The sequence below is a fragment of the Sturnus vulgaris genome, chromosome Z (assembly GCF_052056855.1).
Source record: "Sturnus vulgaris isolate bStuVul1 chromosome Z, bStuVul1.hap1, whole genome shotgun sequence".
NCBI classification, from domain to species: domain Eukaryota; kingdom Metazoa; phylum Chordata; class Aves; order Passeriformes; family Sturnidae; genus Sturnus; species Sturnus vulgaris.
The window spans coordinates 30,146,166-30,161,453 of NC_142283.1; the positions used below are offsets into that span (position 1 = coordinate 30,146,166).

General features: G+C 39.4%; 1 protein-coding gene and 1 long non-coding RNA gene across 3 annotated transcripts in view; one reads left to right on the plus strand and one right to left on the minus strand.

Annotated features, from left to right (window-relative positions):
- Positions 1-1,573: 1,573 nt before the first annotated feature.
- On the minus strand, positions 1,574-5,577 carry LOC148219769 (uncharacterized). Its single transcript, XR_015799239.1, has 3 exons — positions 5,442-5,577; positions 4,622-4,711; positions 1,574-3,798 (listed from the first exon to the last, which is right to left on the minus strand). It is a non-coding gene; the product is annotated as an uncharacterized LOC148219769 (long non-coding RNA).
- Positions 5,578-5,835: 258 nt separating this feature from the next.
- RASA1 (RAS p21 protein activator 1) overlaps positions 5,836-15,288 on the plus strand; it is a 55,882-nt gene continuing 46,429 nt past the window's right edge. Inside the window, exon 1 of one of the 2 annotated variants that reach the window (XR_015799238.1) lies at positions 5,836-6,236. Coding sequence is in view for 1 of the 2 variants with exons in the window: in XM_014892685.2 (XP_014748171.2) it covers positions 5,860-6,236 (377 nt within the window). In the remaining variant the exon portion in view is untranslated. The remainder of the gene's footprint in view (positions 6,237-15,288) is intronic. The other variant, XM_014892685.2, reaches the window with a different exon arrangement.

Sequence of the window (15,288 nt, forward strand, 5' to 3'; positions counted from 1 at the left end):
CATTATGAGGAAATGGATATCCCTGCAAATTGTGCAATATCAGTGAAAGTTGTAAAGCTATTCACAAGTGCTGAAAAAGCAACAAATGAACAACTATATACCAGCACATCTTGAAAAATCTTAGATTAAATTTAAAGTGTTAATGAGTTATCATGTAAATTCAAATGAAACTAGTATTATTTGTACCTAACAGCTGTTGCAATAATTGACACTATGTATAAGATGCCATACATTAGATGCAATGTTTGAACCTTCCCTTTTTCCTAATCATCATGAATGTCATGTTGAAGCATATATATATGACTTCTATACCTTTCAAAGCAATTGGGCTCAGCATTATCACCATTAAATCTTTAGGTACCTCTAATTTAAATAGAATAGTGAAATGACAGCTAGTTTAATTGTTTAATACCTTTCAGAATTCAATCTAGAGTAAGCTAAAATTGAATGATCACTGTGTGAATATGTTTAGGTTATTCTAGAATGAGTTACATCACTCCTTAAAACTACAGACTACATATGTTCCTACTCATAGTTTCATGCCCTGGAACTGATTTCAAAGTCAAAAACAGAAATACAACTAGCTTAAACAAATTGCTTCATACAAGTAAATTCTAACACAAGTAATAAACATAATAGTAACCAAAAGAGTGATTAGTAGACTATGTGAGAAGTAAATGTTCAGATCAACACATTATAAGGTCAAGAAGTTTAGGAGTCTGGGCAGTTACATGATATAAACCACAGCATTTTACCTATTAAATCTTGCAGTTAGATTGATTTAGTGTCTTAAGTCATAGAATCCCATAACAAAAATAGCTAAGAATCAGAGTTAGCATATTGGATTTTAACAATCAATTTCTTCTTCTAATTAAGAAACATATCTTAATGGAAAAATTCATCCCATAATGGAAGACATATAGAAATTAAACCATAGGTAGAACAATAGGACACCTAAACTATCCCAGTGTAACTTATGAAGGAACTTGTTCAATGTGAGTATATACGTACAAAAATAGGAATCTTCATGCACAGAATGTGTAAATATGATCTTAGACATAGTTACTAATTTTGTAGATACATTTTATATGTCTCACATGCAAATACTAGTTTCTGTACAGTCAATAAGTGTATACAGAAGATTTGATGGCACCACGTAAGCAGATACTTTAAAACTTAATTAGCTTCATACGGATCTGATCTCCAGGAAATTAGATGTGGCCACATCTTAGATAAAGAAACATCTGTTACATAAATCAGCGTTTTCTCTCCTTACTTTTCAGTTTTTAATGACACAATCCATGAAGATGTTAACTTAAAAATGCAGGTCAAAAAGAGTATGTTTTTTCTTGGTAACTTACATGGAAATTTTTTTCTCCCTGAAACTTACATGAAAATTCTAAATTCAAAGTAACTTCCACTATTATTATTTCATAAGCTTTATTATATAAACATTCCTCGAAAAGACCAACCTATAGCTTACGGATGTTTTATATTAAGCCATTGGAACTAATAACCACAAACTGAGAAATTATTTTATTGAAACGAGTGAGAATGATGCATTCCTCAACAGTGTTATTAACTGTTTATTTAAAAATTTCAGAGTACACAGCACAAAAAATTACCCAAATTTGAAATAAAAGAGACTCCTCCATACAACAGCTGGGTTTATCCTGCGCAGGTTACATCACCGGTCTCAGAGGAAGTTCTGTAGGTATTAACAGTGTAGTTATATTTTCCTGTTTGTTCATTCTTATCATGATTTTTTCCTTTCCCTGGCTGCTGCAGAAGCACCTATGCAAACATCCAAAGGATACCTAAGCCGCTGCAAAAATACGAAGATGTTTTTCAACATGTAACTGTTGTCCATCAACAGCCAGAGATATACTGCAGAAATCTAAGCTCCATCATTACTGAGAACCATTACAGAAGTTATATGTAATTAACTAAGCACGGAAATTATTACAAGCAATTCTTTTCATGTTTAAAATTGAAAAATAAAAGGCTGTCCTTTGCAACTCAGTTTTTAATTTCTTCTTATGGAAAAAACTCAGTAACTAACAAATCTGCTTACAAAGATGAGGATAATTTTAGTGTTGCTTAAAATGTAGAATAATTGTTCAGTGTATCTATACATGGAGTCAGTATATACAGGCTCATGGGAGAATCCAAACATGCTTTTTATGAAGGCATAAATTATAAATATAGGTAAGTATAAATAGTAAGGTCTCTTTTGCATTTAAACACAGACAATAATATGGAATTTTAATAAAAGGATCACAGCCATTAAGAAAGACTGATAGAGCAATCATGTAGCACTTTTTTGTATGCTACTAAAGTTAAAGGGGTGTTGGGTTGACCAGGTGTCATGGTTTAAAAGCCCAGCCAGCAACCAAACCCCAGACAGCCGCTTGCTTACTGCCGCACCAGTAGGACTAGGGAGAGGACTGGAATGGTAAAAGCAGAAAACTCATGGGCTGAGATACAGACTGTTCAACAGGGAAAGCAAAAACCATGTACTCAAGTAAAACAAGGAATCAATCCACTGCTTCCCAAGGGAATGCAGTTGTTCAGCCATCATCAGGAGAGAGGGCTCCATCACATGTAATAGTGGCTTGCAAAAAACCATGCCATCATTCTGAATGTTCTCCCTCCTCCTCCTTCTTATCTCTACTTTATCTACTGAGCATGATGTCACATGGTCTGGAATACCCCTTTACTCAGTCACCTGTCCTGGTTGTGTCTCCTCCCAGCAACCATGCACCCACAACTTCCTTGACAGCATGGCAAGTGCATGAAAAGCAGAAAAGCAATATATGTATCATGTCAGCTATGCAGGTAGGAAGAAAGAGCACTCTCGGTAACAGTTCATTTTATACCTGTGGGAGTACAAGGAAAAGAACTGGTGTAGATGGAACATTCCAGGATCTTATTGCAGGAAAGCTGCTTTCAGTCCTATGACAGAAAGACTGAAAATTCCTCTACTGCTATTAATTTCTGAAATAGGATAACACTTCGGAAAAGTGGAAATAAACTGTGTTCAGGCAGAAGAGAGGAGCAGGAAACATGGAAGGATTTTGTGGTATTTGCATCTACTACCCAAGCAACACCTTCTCTTTTAATAACTGAAATACTCTGTCACATGTTATGTGGCTTTTCACCCTAATAATTAGGGTGTTTAACAGACTTCAAATGTTGTAGAAAACCCTACTTGATTCTCTAACATATCTGTGAAATAGCTTCCTACTTTACTGATGGAGAAGAAATAACCTTGCTCAAATTACTTGTCTAATGACATACAAATCAATGACAAACCCAGCCTGAATACCTGAGCTCCTAATCAGGCCTGGAACATCTCCCCCCATCACTGTTCTCACAATATGTACTATTATATTAGCTCAAACTAGGGAACAGGCAAATGCACTTTTCAAGCAATCTAGCCTGACACTATTCTGACATAGCAGGGATGAAGGGCTGACTATCCTAGTGTCATTTATACCAGGAAATTTCAGAAAAAGATGTATTTGCAGAAGCTCAAGAAGTATTAAAAAAAAATCATTACACTGCCCCTTCATCCAAACACATTCATTTAAAAAACCAGTCCCATGAAGGCTTGTAGCTGTAGTTATGAGTAGTCCTGAGAGAAGCAGGGAGTTGGACTCAACGATCCTTACAGATCACTTCTAGTCCAAGATATTTCAGGATTCTAAAGATGAAGTAGAGTTCCAAGGGCTAAGAAATGACATAAGGTGATGTGTAGAATCTCCAGCGCCAAGTGACTTGGGATGGCAACTTTGCCTGCAAAGTGAACACAAAAGATGTATTGTTTGCAGAGAGGTAACAGTTCAGCTGATATTACTAGGAACTCTTTCTTTGCACAATCCTTTTCCAATTTAAAACTGTTCTCACCAAAATAAGCCTCCTGAAAGAATGTTGTAGACACATTACCCCCTCCTGAGTGAAATTCTTAGCACAGCTGTTCTTCTAGTCCCCATGTCCCCACACACATGCTGCTGCCCTGGAAGGCACTTAGAAAAGCTTGACTCATAAAGGGAATATTTTAAATATTTATACTGTGTTTCTATATTTAGTCTTATTGCTACTACTACAGTGACAAGGCTGTGTTAAAATTATTTTGTTTAGAAATCTGTGAGGGAAAACAAGAAGCAGTAAAGGGAAACCCATAGAGAGAGGAGCCTACAATATTTTTTGAAGTTACAATTTCTTAAAGCAGAAAAACAGCAGTAAATGGATGTATTACAATGGAATAAACTGAGGGCTAGAGCCAGCTTCTCTGTTCACTGTGACCCTGGGCACAAAACCAGCGTATTTCCACATATCTTAGTAGTGTAAGTTGAAAGCAGAGTTTGCTCTCAGAAGGAAAGATATTAAACAATTTCAGTAGATAAAAAGAGCTTGGGAGCTGTGAAAGTGGGAGCAGTAGTTTGTTTTAGTGGCCTCAGGAAAAATTCACTTAATACTTTTGGGTAATGCAAAGCTTTGAAAACCTGAATGTTTAGATGCCTTCTGAGAATTGTAGAGAAACATGCAAGTGTAAACATGCTATTTGTCATCTCTTTTAACACTGGGGGCAAAAAAAATTCCAAAGATATCTACATACTGTACTGCCTGGTAATGGCAATCACATGATGTCTTCTTGATCCCAGAGGTACTTAGGTGTGAAGTCAATCTGATGTACCAAGTGAAACCACTTAAGGGAAAAAATAAATGGTTGATGATGAAGGTAGGTAGAATGTGGGGTTGAGAGCTTGCAAGCTTGAGTAACATGAAAAAAATAGTTTCAGGGATATACAGAGTAAAGTAGCAAGAGAGTCAGATTTCTTACAAGGTAAACTACCAACAGGATGTAGTTGTTAAATTTATTGTTAGAAAAGAATCATAATCCTTAAGGTTGGAAAATAACACCAAGATCATCGAGTCCAACCATCAGCCTAACACTGACAGATCTACCACAAAACCATGTCTTCATGCACCACATCCATAAAGTTTTTGAACACTTTCACGGATGGCAAGTCCACTGTTGCTCCAGGAGCCTGTTCCAGTGCTTGACCGCCCTTTCAGTGAAATATTTTTTCCTAATATCCAGTCTAATCCTCCCCTGACAAAACCGTTTCCACCTGTTCGATCAATACTCGAAGGGAGGGTACGGTGAAGTGGGGACTGATCTCTTCTACTGTCCCTGCAGTAGCAGGACCAGGGGAAATGGCCTCAAAGCGAGACAAAGGGGAGATTCAGATTACACAGAATCATACAGAATAAGCTGATCTGGAAGACATCCAATGGCATTTCTTCACTGTTAGGGTGGTCAGGCATCGGAACAGGTTGCCTAGGGAGGTAATGGAGTCATCATTCCTGGAGGCGCTGGATCATACGGGTTCAGAGTTAGAGTGCTCATCTTGGATCGAACCAGTGGATCCTACCCTAGTCCCGCGCGCTCACAGCTCCTCGGCCACGGAAGAAGCCCTTTGTTTCTCCGACCCGCACATCCTCTCTCACCCGCGCTCGCCGTCCCACACGGCCTGGCTGGGGCTGCGCCGCCCGCGCAGGCGCAGAGATGCCGCGCAAGCGCGGAGCTCCCCGGGCAGGCGGGCGGCGCTTCCCTGTGGCGGCTGCGGCCCGAGACAGCCGCGCGGGGATCTGCGGAGCGGCCCAGCCCCCGCCCAGCCGGGCATTGTTCCCGGCCCGTCTCCGCCGGGAAGTTTCGGCCGCGTCCCGGCTCAGCTGCCTGCCAGGGCGGGGGGGGGGGGGGGGGGGGGCGGGGGGGACAGGGTCGGGGCAGGGGGCCCAGAGCCCCTTTGTCGCCTCCTCTCTGGCGTGAGACGGCCGGCGAAGCTCAATATGATGGCGGCCGAGGCCACGGGTGAGGAGAGCGGCTCGGGCTCTGTGGCCGGAACGGCGGGAGCCGCCGCCGCCGGGGACCTGGGGCACTGCCCCGCCTTGTGCCGGGGCCGGGCGCCAGAGCCGCAAGGCCCCTTCCTGGTCGGCGGCGGCCCCCCAGGCGGGCCGGCTTTGTGCTCGGTTCTGGGGCTGCTGGAGCTGGGCGCGGGGCCAGCCCCTCCGGCATCCGCTGTGTCTGCCGATCCCAGCTTCCCCTCGCTGCCGCCGCCCCCGTTAACCGGGGGGCTAGGGACCGTGGACGAGGGAGATTCGCTGGACGGGCCGGAGTACGAGGAAGAGGAGGTGGCCATTCCGCTTAACGCGCCCCCCACCAATCAGTGAGTACCCACCATTCCCGCCTCAATCCTTGGGAGTGGGTACCGCGCCGCCGGGCCTCCACCGCTAGCCGGGGAAAGTGTGCGTCAAACTCCGCTGGAAGTCTCGCAGAAGTTCTGCGTCCTACCTCTTCACCTTTTCTCCCTCCTCCGGTTCCGTTGCAGCAGGAAGTTTTTTTCACCGGGATACTGCCCGGGGTCTGCGGAAGGCAGCCCACCCGCGACTTGGGAGGGTCGGCAGCGGTAGCAGGGAGGTTGGGCTCCTTCCCCGTTCACCGGGGACTGGTACTTCGGTACTGAGTGGGATCAGCTCATGGGAAAAAGGCGGTTGAGTTAGTTTTTTGCAAGTTTTCGTAGCAATACTGCAGGCTGCCAGGAAGAATGAGCTATTCTGGTTGTGGTTTAAACTACCTGTTGGGAAGACTTCTCTAGTCACTGGTAGCCCCTTCTCAGTATAGCCATAAACTTAATTTCTGTAAATAGATATGAAAACTCTATCCATGGTATAAAATACTTTATTTACCGTGTCATCATTTTGTATTGCATTGCTTTCTGCTGAAAAAAAAAAGATTATTATCTTTTCCATTTGATATAGAAACATAGCCAAAGTAATGCCTACATATTGGATCTTTAAAAATTCAGGCAGTCTTGAATAATGGATTTAAAATAAATTAAAAAAATTTCTAATTTTAAAAGTGTTAACAGAGGGATGTTTTTATAAATGTTTTAACTGCCTTGCTGCTCAGCCAATTTAAAGTTGTTTGCATTTAGGTTATGCTTGGAGAGAGGAGACGTTTGGAATAAACTGTAAACTTATCATTAGGTTTTATTGTATTTATCTGTCCATCAGATTAATTTGGATTCCTGCAGTGCTGGTAATAGAAGGAATCTTGTGCTAGAGGCAGTTTATGTTGGGTGAAATATAAGATTAAATAATGTTATATAGAGTCCATGTAATTAGTAAGTACTCCAAACGCAACCTTTGGATTTCACTATAGAAATCTGCAGATTGACACAAAGCACTTCACTTTCTTATATTTATGAAAACAAACCTTTTTTTCCATATCTGTATCATATTCTACCCAAACTTAAATTGTTTCAGAGGCTTACATTTTTTAATTAGTAACATTTATATAATTATGTTGTTCCTGAAGTTCTCACAAATATAGTGGATAATTTAGGGGGTAACATAGAGTAGTGTTTAAAGATATAGATAGATAGATAGATAGATAGATAGATAGATAGATAGATCATAAAGTTAACTTAAAAATCTGTGTGAATTTTGTATTCTTTCTTTATATTCTCTCATAAGTTGACTGATAGAGTTAACTTCTGCATTATGTTACATACCTTAGGGATTTCAGAAGCCATTGTAATTTTAAATAGGACGTAAAATGGTAATATTATAGGATTTCTTTTAAAATTAGTCTCTCTAACCTTGACAGACTTCATAGCAGCCCTTTATCTTTTTAGTTTCTGAACTTTGTGTGAAAGTGTGTAAACATTAAAGCCTTGTTTTCTGAAGACAGTGTTTGAGTAGTCTTAAACTTGTAGAAGTCCCTAATGAGCTAGAAATAGGATTAGGCAGTTTAGAAAGAAATCTGGGAAATGGAAGCACGTAAAAAGCAAAGCTACTTCTTCAGGATTGTGTGCTAAGCATGTGAGGAGCACAATTTTGCTTTTCTGGTTTGTCTCTCTGAAAGGTTCAGAGTGCTTCCATCACACCTGACTAACTTCCTCAGAGGACTAAGGAAAAAGCCAAAAATCAAGCTTTTTACGATATTTTGGAAAGCAGAGTAATCATTCATGAGTAATCATTCATGAGTAAATTTGATACTAAATTAATTGTTGCATCTACAATTCTGAGTGAATTTTTCATTAAAAGCGTTGTCTTGTGCAATATTGTAATTACGTGCAAACATCATGGTTAACTTTCAGAAAGGAATGTTAAGGTTTTTGGAAAGGAGTACAGGGTAGGGGAAGACTTCGGTCCTGGTTTTGTTTTGGCTGAGAAGACTACTTACCTTACACAGGACCAGGGCATAGCTCCGTAGTTAAATGTTCTTCTGTTGAAGAATGTAATACTGAAGCAGACAAGAAGTAAAACAAATTTAAAATTTGATTCAGAACTTTGTACTTCCAGATACTTAAGCTTTTTCTTTTTAATTTTTATCCTTGGTATGTGACTTTTCCATAACTAATACAAAGAGATGGGAAATGAAGCACATGCAGGTTCTGCACTTCCCATCAGGATGTTATAGTTTGTTCAGGGAGGTCTGGGGGATATGTCTTTTTCTAGTGTGTATTCTTTTATATTCAGGTAGTGGGAGGATACTATTATATAAGACCTCTTTATTCACAAACTGAAAATCCCTCAGTAGGGTTGATTTTTTAAAATCTTTGATCTGGAGTGAAACTAACTTGAGGCGTCTCTATTCATTATGTGTGGGAGTTTTCATTTCTATGGAGCACAGCAACGGTGTGTTTATGTTGCAGCTTAATGTTAGGTGGGAGGCACAGGATACTACGGAATAAAGTGGGCAACTCTGTTTGTTTAGGTCATTTTTTTCCCTTGCTTTCTGCCCCATTTACAGAGCTCAGTGACAGAGGCTCAGATAATGTTAGGAAATGCCTTTGCATTTAATGAATGAATGCTGATTCTGTTATATATTTGATTTAAAATCTTAGTTAACAAAATTGTTTTATATCCTAGTGCTGCTTTAATGTGACAGGAGCCATTCCAGTATTATTATTATTTGCCAGCAAAACTGGCATTTTCATATGTTTTTTTTTGAGCAGTACTTATCGGTTTGAAATGGAAATCAGTTGAAATCTGAAAGTGATCAACCACACAAAATGAAATGGGCTGTCAAAATACTGTCTGGTTAAAACAAATCTTGCCCAAAGCAGATATATTCTTACAGTCAGTCTGGGTGTTTGTTCAGGCAACATAATAACAAGAAAAAGCACTGAAGATGAAGACAGAGAAATATTAAATAAGAATGGATTGCAATAAAGTAGAACATTTTTCTGCCTTGTCATTGAAGTTCTAGTATCTTCACATAAGTGTTCAAGATGGCAAGCTGAGAGTTCTGCATTTGTTGCAGTAACTCACGAAAAACTTTTTTTCTGAATAATTGCAGAAGGCAGTTTTCCAGACTAATGAATGAATCTGTTGCTCTGTAAACTGTGAGGAAGTAATGTTGGCGTGTTCAGTTAGGTACTGTATAAGAAAAATGAAATGTGATGTCAGTAGATTGTACTGTACGAGATTTCTTTGTTTAGCAGTTAATGTAGTTAGCATTGAATATTTTCTTTTTTAGGTAATGAATTTTTTCATCAGTCCCTGTTATGTGTGGAAGACAACACCTTATTTTTCTGAAGTTAGTGGGTAGCATACTCTGGGCCACTTCTGGCTCTTTGTGTGGTGTTAGAAGTACTGTCTTAAATGAGTGGTTAAACACAGTGTAACAACATTGTACCTAACCTGCTACTGGAAGTTTAACAGTAAGTAAACTGAGTGTGCTAGTTCATAGGTAAATGAAAACTTCAGTTAAATAAAATCAGGATAGCATTTGAAGACAGAAGTTTGAGGATGATTTTTCAGTAGTGCATTGGTTTGAAAGCAAAACCAGTGAGAGACTCCAAGTCAGTAATACAACTTAATAGGAAAAAAAGAGAAAAAATAAAATACGTGCAATAATACAAAAGAAAAACCACCGACAGAGTCAGAATACAACCTGACACCCTGTCAGTCAGGGTGTTAGTAGCAGTCCGCATAAATGGTGGTTCAGTTGAAGCAGTGCTCCTCTAGAAGGGTGCAGTTTTCCTCCGAAGGTCTAGTGATGATGTGGAAAAGGTCCGACTTTCCTCTGGGATCCAGTAGAAAGGGCTGCTTTTGTGTCCCAAACCCCAGTTTTTTATCTAGGTAGGAAAGGCTTGGCTCCTGCCCCTGGCTGGAGCATCTCCCAATGGGATGATGTAATCTTATCAGTCATACAGTAGGACTTAATGGCCCATTAACAGAATATATCTTCTGGAGGAAAGATGGGTTGTGAAAAGATAGCAATGATCATCCCCCTGATTTTATCAGGTGGCACATCAGCAGAGGATATCTCCCACAGAGATAAGGATCACCACCCCTCCCACATTTTAACAGATGGTGATAGAATACACATTTTTGCACTGTACTCCAGGACAAGTAGTTTAGTCAATATTTCTAGTTAACATCAGTGAACAGTGACTAGAGTCTCTTGACCTGCTTTTTATTTCGTTTTTATTTTGTGTTATAAATTGAGTCCCATAATATCAGTGTGGGACTTTGGCAGTTCATCTACTAGCCTGCCTCATGGGGAAGCGTAATAACATGCTGTGTTTTTCAGCCTTTTTTGTCTGTATGTTTTGTGATTGTGAAGGGGAGAGGAACACAAATTTTCTAGTGAGGGCTTAGGTCTCTTCAGTATAGGAGTCCACATTTTGTTTCAGGCATAAATTCATAAAACTCCCGTAGTAGTTTTCCAGTTTCTTTCGTATCTTTATCCCAAACAAAATAAGCATCTTGTTATATGTCTTGCTGGTAGGCACAGTAAGATGGGGAGGAGAAGGCATCTTGTTTTAGTATAGTCTTTGTGCTGCACATAAGTATTGCAGAGTTGGTTTCTCAGTGTCCCTCCAGAGTATGGTTAGTACCAGTAAAATGTTACATTGCTTGACAGAATTTATGTCAGTACTTGATCTACTTTACTTATGTATACTATTTAAAGATTGAAGGTGGTCTTTAATAGTTTTTATTTTTATATACAATTCCCACTCTATCACTCTTGATAGTGATAGAGTAGAAAAAAGTTTCTGTTACTAAATTAGTTTATCTTTAAATCATATTTATTGCTGAAGGTGGTGAGGAGTAATCAGCATGGATTTAAGTCATTGACTTGGGAGAGAAAGGGAGAGAGTTTATCAAAACTTTAGTAAAGCTTTAGGTACTGTCTTCCATAGTCTTCTTACAGACAAACTGACAGAGTACAGGTTAGGTAAATGGACAGGAGGTGCATTGAAAACTGGTTGAATGAGTGGGAACAGAGCATGGTGATCAGCAGCTCAAAGTCCAGATAGAGGCAGATTACTGGGGTTATTCCCTAGGATGCCTCTGGGGGCCAATACTGTAACCTTGATGCTTGGACAGAGTGCATGCACCCTTAGCAAGTCACAGGTTATGCAAAACTGAAAGAGGAGTAGCTGAAACACCAGGTTATGCTGACATCCAAAGTGATGGGGACAGGCTGGAGAATTGGGTGGCAGGAGATCGTGTAGTTAAACAAAGGAAGCACAAAGCTCTGGCACTGGTGAGTAGTAACCCCAAGCGCATGGTGGGCCTAAACAGCTGGAAAGCAGCTCTGCAGAGAAGCACGTGGGCCTGAGGATGCGAACAAAGCCAGCAGTGTGCCTGTGTGGCAAAGAAGGCTGACAGGGTCTTGGGTGTCATTGGGAGGGGTGTTGTCAGCAGCTTGAGAGGGATGATCATTCCACTCAGCTCAGCACTGGTGAGACACATCAGACATGGAGTTACTCAAGAGAGGTCTGTGCAAGGCCATCAAGGTGATGAAGGGACTGGATCATATGTCAGATAAAGAGATACAGAGAGATCTGGGTCTGTTGTGCCTGCAGAAGAGAAAGTCGGGTGAGTCTTAAATATGAGTATAAAAATCGTGTGGGAAGGGCTGAGATGAGAGTACCAGACTGGCCTCAGTTGTGTGAGGTTGACAGGGCAAGAGGCAATGGAGACAAATGGAAAAACTTGAATTTCCATTTAAATACAACAGGATGCTTTTGTTTGTTTATTTGTTGTTTTGTTTGGGGTTTTTTTATGGTGAAGGTGATCAAACAGTGACAAAGATTGCTCAGACTGGTCATGAAGTCTCCATCACTGAAGATATTCATGACCCAATGGAAGACAGCCCTGAGGAACCAGATATTGCAGGTCCTCAAGTGATTCTGTCTATGTGTATAAAGATACTGTTTATTGGTAAGGATCCATGTTACAGGACCTATTTGCTGAAAACTCTTAGTGTAATTAGTCAGGAATAAAGTCAAGACAGTTGCTAATAGGGGAGATTAGTAATGAAAATACAAGAAATTTTTAGGTTGGCATGAAGACTATTTCATTACTTTCTGTATAGACACAAAGCTTAATTTCTCTGGATAAAGCTCAGGAATCTGCCTTTAAAAAGGTTTTTCTAAAGTAGTTAACAGTGCCTCTTAAATATTTAATAATTTGCTTCAAATACTTAGCTTTTCCATCTAGGGTATTTTTTTATTATAATTATTCATATGTCAAATGAATGTAGCCAGTGTTGCTGGATTAATTTCAAAGCTTCAGTCGTATTTCAGGAATTTCAGGAGTATTGAGGTTTCTAGGACACTTAGCGTACACAGCGAGTTATGGCAAGTTACAGTCTGATTCTTATGAAGATCAGACCCAGAAAATAAATTTTTGTGTTCAAATGGCAGTATTTTCAGCTACTTTTCAGGCCATCTTCACACTATACCAATTTTTTCTGTTGGTCTTCTGTTTTTTTGCTAAACTGAAATAGCAGTAGTTGTTCAGACTCAAGTGCTAATAGTGTTTTTTTGTGAGCATAAAATTTCATCAGGCTTGGAATATAGAGACTCATAGAACCATAAATCGGCCCAGATTGGGATGGACCTTGAAAGATCTTATGTCCCAGCCTTTTGGGGGACAGGAAGTATAACAGATTATCTTGCAACCTGTCCAGTCACATCTTGAAAACTTCCAGTGAGGCTTTTCTTCCTACTGAGGGAGGTTGGTTCAGTGAATAATTTTAACTGCTGGAATATTGTGATAAGATGCCCCTGAGCCTTTTCTTCTTCAGAGAGGAGAGGCCTAGCTCATTCATTCATTCCTCATGGGACAGGTTCTCTAAGTCCTTTGCTCATCTTAGTGTCCCTCCTTTGGTTTGTCTCTGGCCTGTTCACATCTTTCTTGGATTATGTAGACCAGAACTGGACACAGTACTCTAGCTGCAGCTGCACAGGTGGGTGGAGTGGGATGATCACCATCTAAGTTTAGCCAACTTTTGATAATCAGGTCATGAATCATATGGTAATTATGTGTAGATTTGTGTAAGGTATTTCTCTGAAATTTTGATCTTTTTTATTGTTACTCTTTTGAGTCTACCTCTTACTTTCCATAAAATTATGCATCTGTATGTAAATGATTACCAGTATAAAGGAAATTCTGTTCATGGCTCATTAAGCTTTGCATGGTTATTTTATAGATAAATGGCATTATATTTTCTGTTTATAAAACTTAGGAATGATCATAAGTCAGTCAATTTCTTCTCAATATTGCCATCTTTTAGTAGAGTTAGCCCAAGAGATGTTACAAGACTCAGGGCTGGATACTTGCCTAATACTGAACATGAAGGAATTGCTTGCATTATCTTATTTAAACCACTTTTTTTTTCCCTCAGTTTTTACTTGCATGGATTTTTGTGCTTTGTAAGCATCTATGGATTTTTTTGTTATTTCCACTCCTTAAAATAAAGCAAAAAGGATGCTAGAGAAATGTCTTTATTCCTCTAAAAGCAGCATGTTACCATGCTTCTGTAGTAATCATCTCAACCTGTGTTCCAGTGTAGAAACAAGTGGGATTTTTTTTCCTCAGTTTTATGCACAATTTTTTTTATGTTACACTGTGAGATTTGTTCTGTATGGATCGTACTCTAGCTTATATGTACTGTTGTTCCTGCTGTATGTTAGATGATTTCAACATGTTCAAATGTTCACAATTCAGGTGAGGGCTTGATTTCTAGTGTATAAAAAACTGTCAAGGTTTTCTCATTATAGAAGCAGTTAATCTATCTGTGGATTTGCCACATCTCTTTCTCAAAACAATCCAGCTTGAAGGAGGAGGTGAGATGGTAGAACAAAACCAAAAAATGTGTTTGATTAGAGGATGAGGTACAAGGAAGAGGAAGTTGAAAGAGCCTCTTGAACATTTAATGAGGATAATGGCAGACAAATTGAACAACATCTTAGAAATTCCTTAGTTATTGTTAAGAGTATCTGCTCATTTATGTAGCCTTACTGATATTGTTTTGCAACTAATTGCTTAAAAAAGGTGTATTTTTCACCGGAGGGCACAGATACCTAGCATATAAAAATAGAAAGTTTCTTGCTAAGGCCTTTAATGAATTCCAGAATTCATTTCCTAATCTGATTCTTCAGTAAGAAAAATTCCAGCTGTTTCAAGAGCTATTTTTCATGTAAAAATACAGTTAACAAATACATAATAATAATGCATAATAAATACATTATAAAACACGTTTATAAACAAGTTTAGCTGTATTTCACTTGCTTATTGGTGATTCTTGTGAAAACGAGATAGGCAGTCAGTCTTCTCAGTGTTGGATAGTATGCTGTTGTCACACCTCTGTCTCTTTTAAAGTTATGGCATTGTTTGCTACAGGATTGAAACTCAGGAGTTTTTTGCCCTTTGTGAAATTATTGAAATGTATTATTCGTTTTATTGTATACTTACCTTGCTATTTCATGTTTTCAATCTCTGTGTTAAGACATACTGAGGTTTTCAGTTGATCTGTTTAGTTCTAGCTCAGAGCTGACATAAACTCTGCTGAGTTTTTAATGGCTTTTTTGTGCAGGTGTACGCAAGGCAGAGGTATGTGCCACAGTTAACAAGTTGACAGAGCTAGTGTGCCAAAGAGTGCCTGTGGTGATGACTTTCTGTGTTAGTTGGCTGGTTCCTAGTCTTGCAGAGCAGCACAGTTCAGTTTTTCCATGCTATTTTTGGGGGATTTTGGAACAGTCAGGTAAGAAAAGCTGGAGTCTTTGTTAGGTTACGTGGATGTGCTTAAGTGCCTCTTAGAAAAATGCATAGGAAAGCAAAAGGGATGAAAATATTTCCCTCATGTTCCTAGAACTGTATGTAACACTCGGGGTCATGCACACTGGACAAAGAACACTTACTTGGCTAGAAGTTTATTTCAACTGCTTATCCTAAAGGTGCATCCATTCT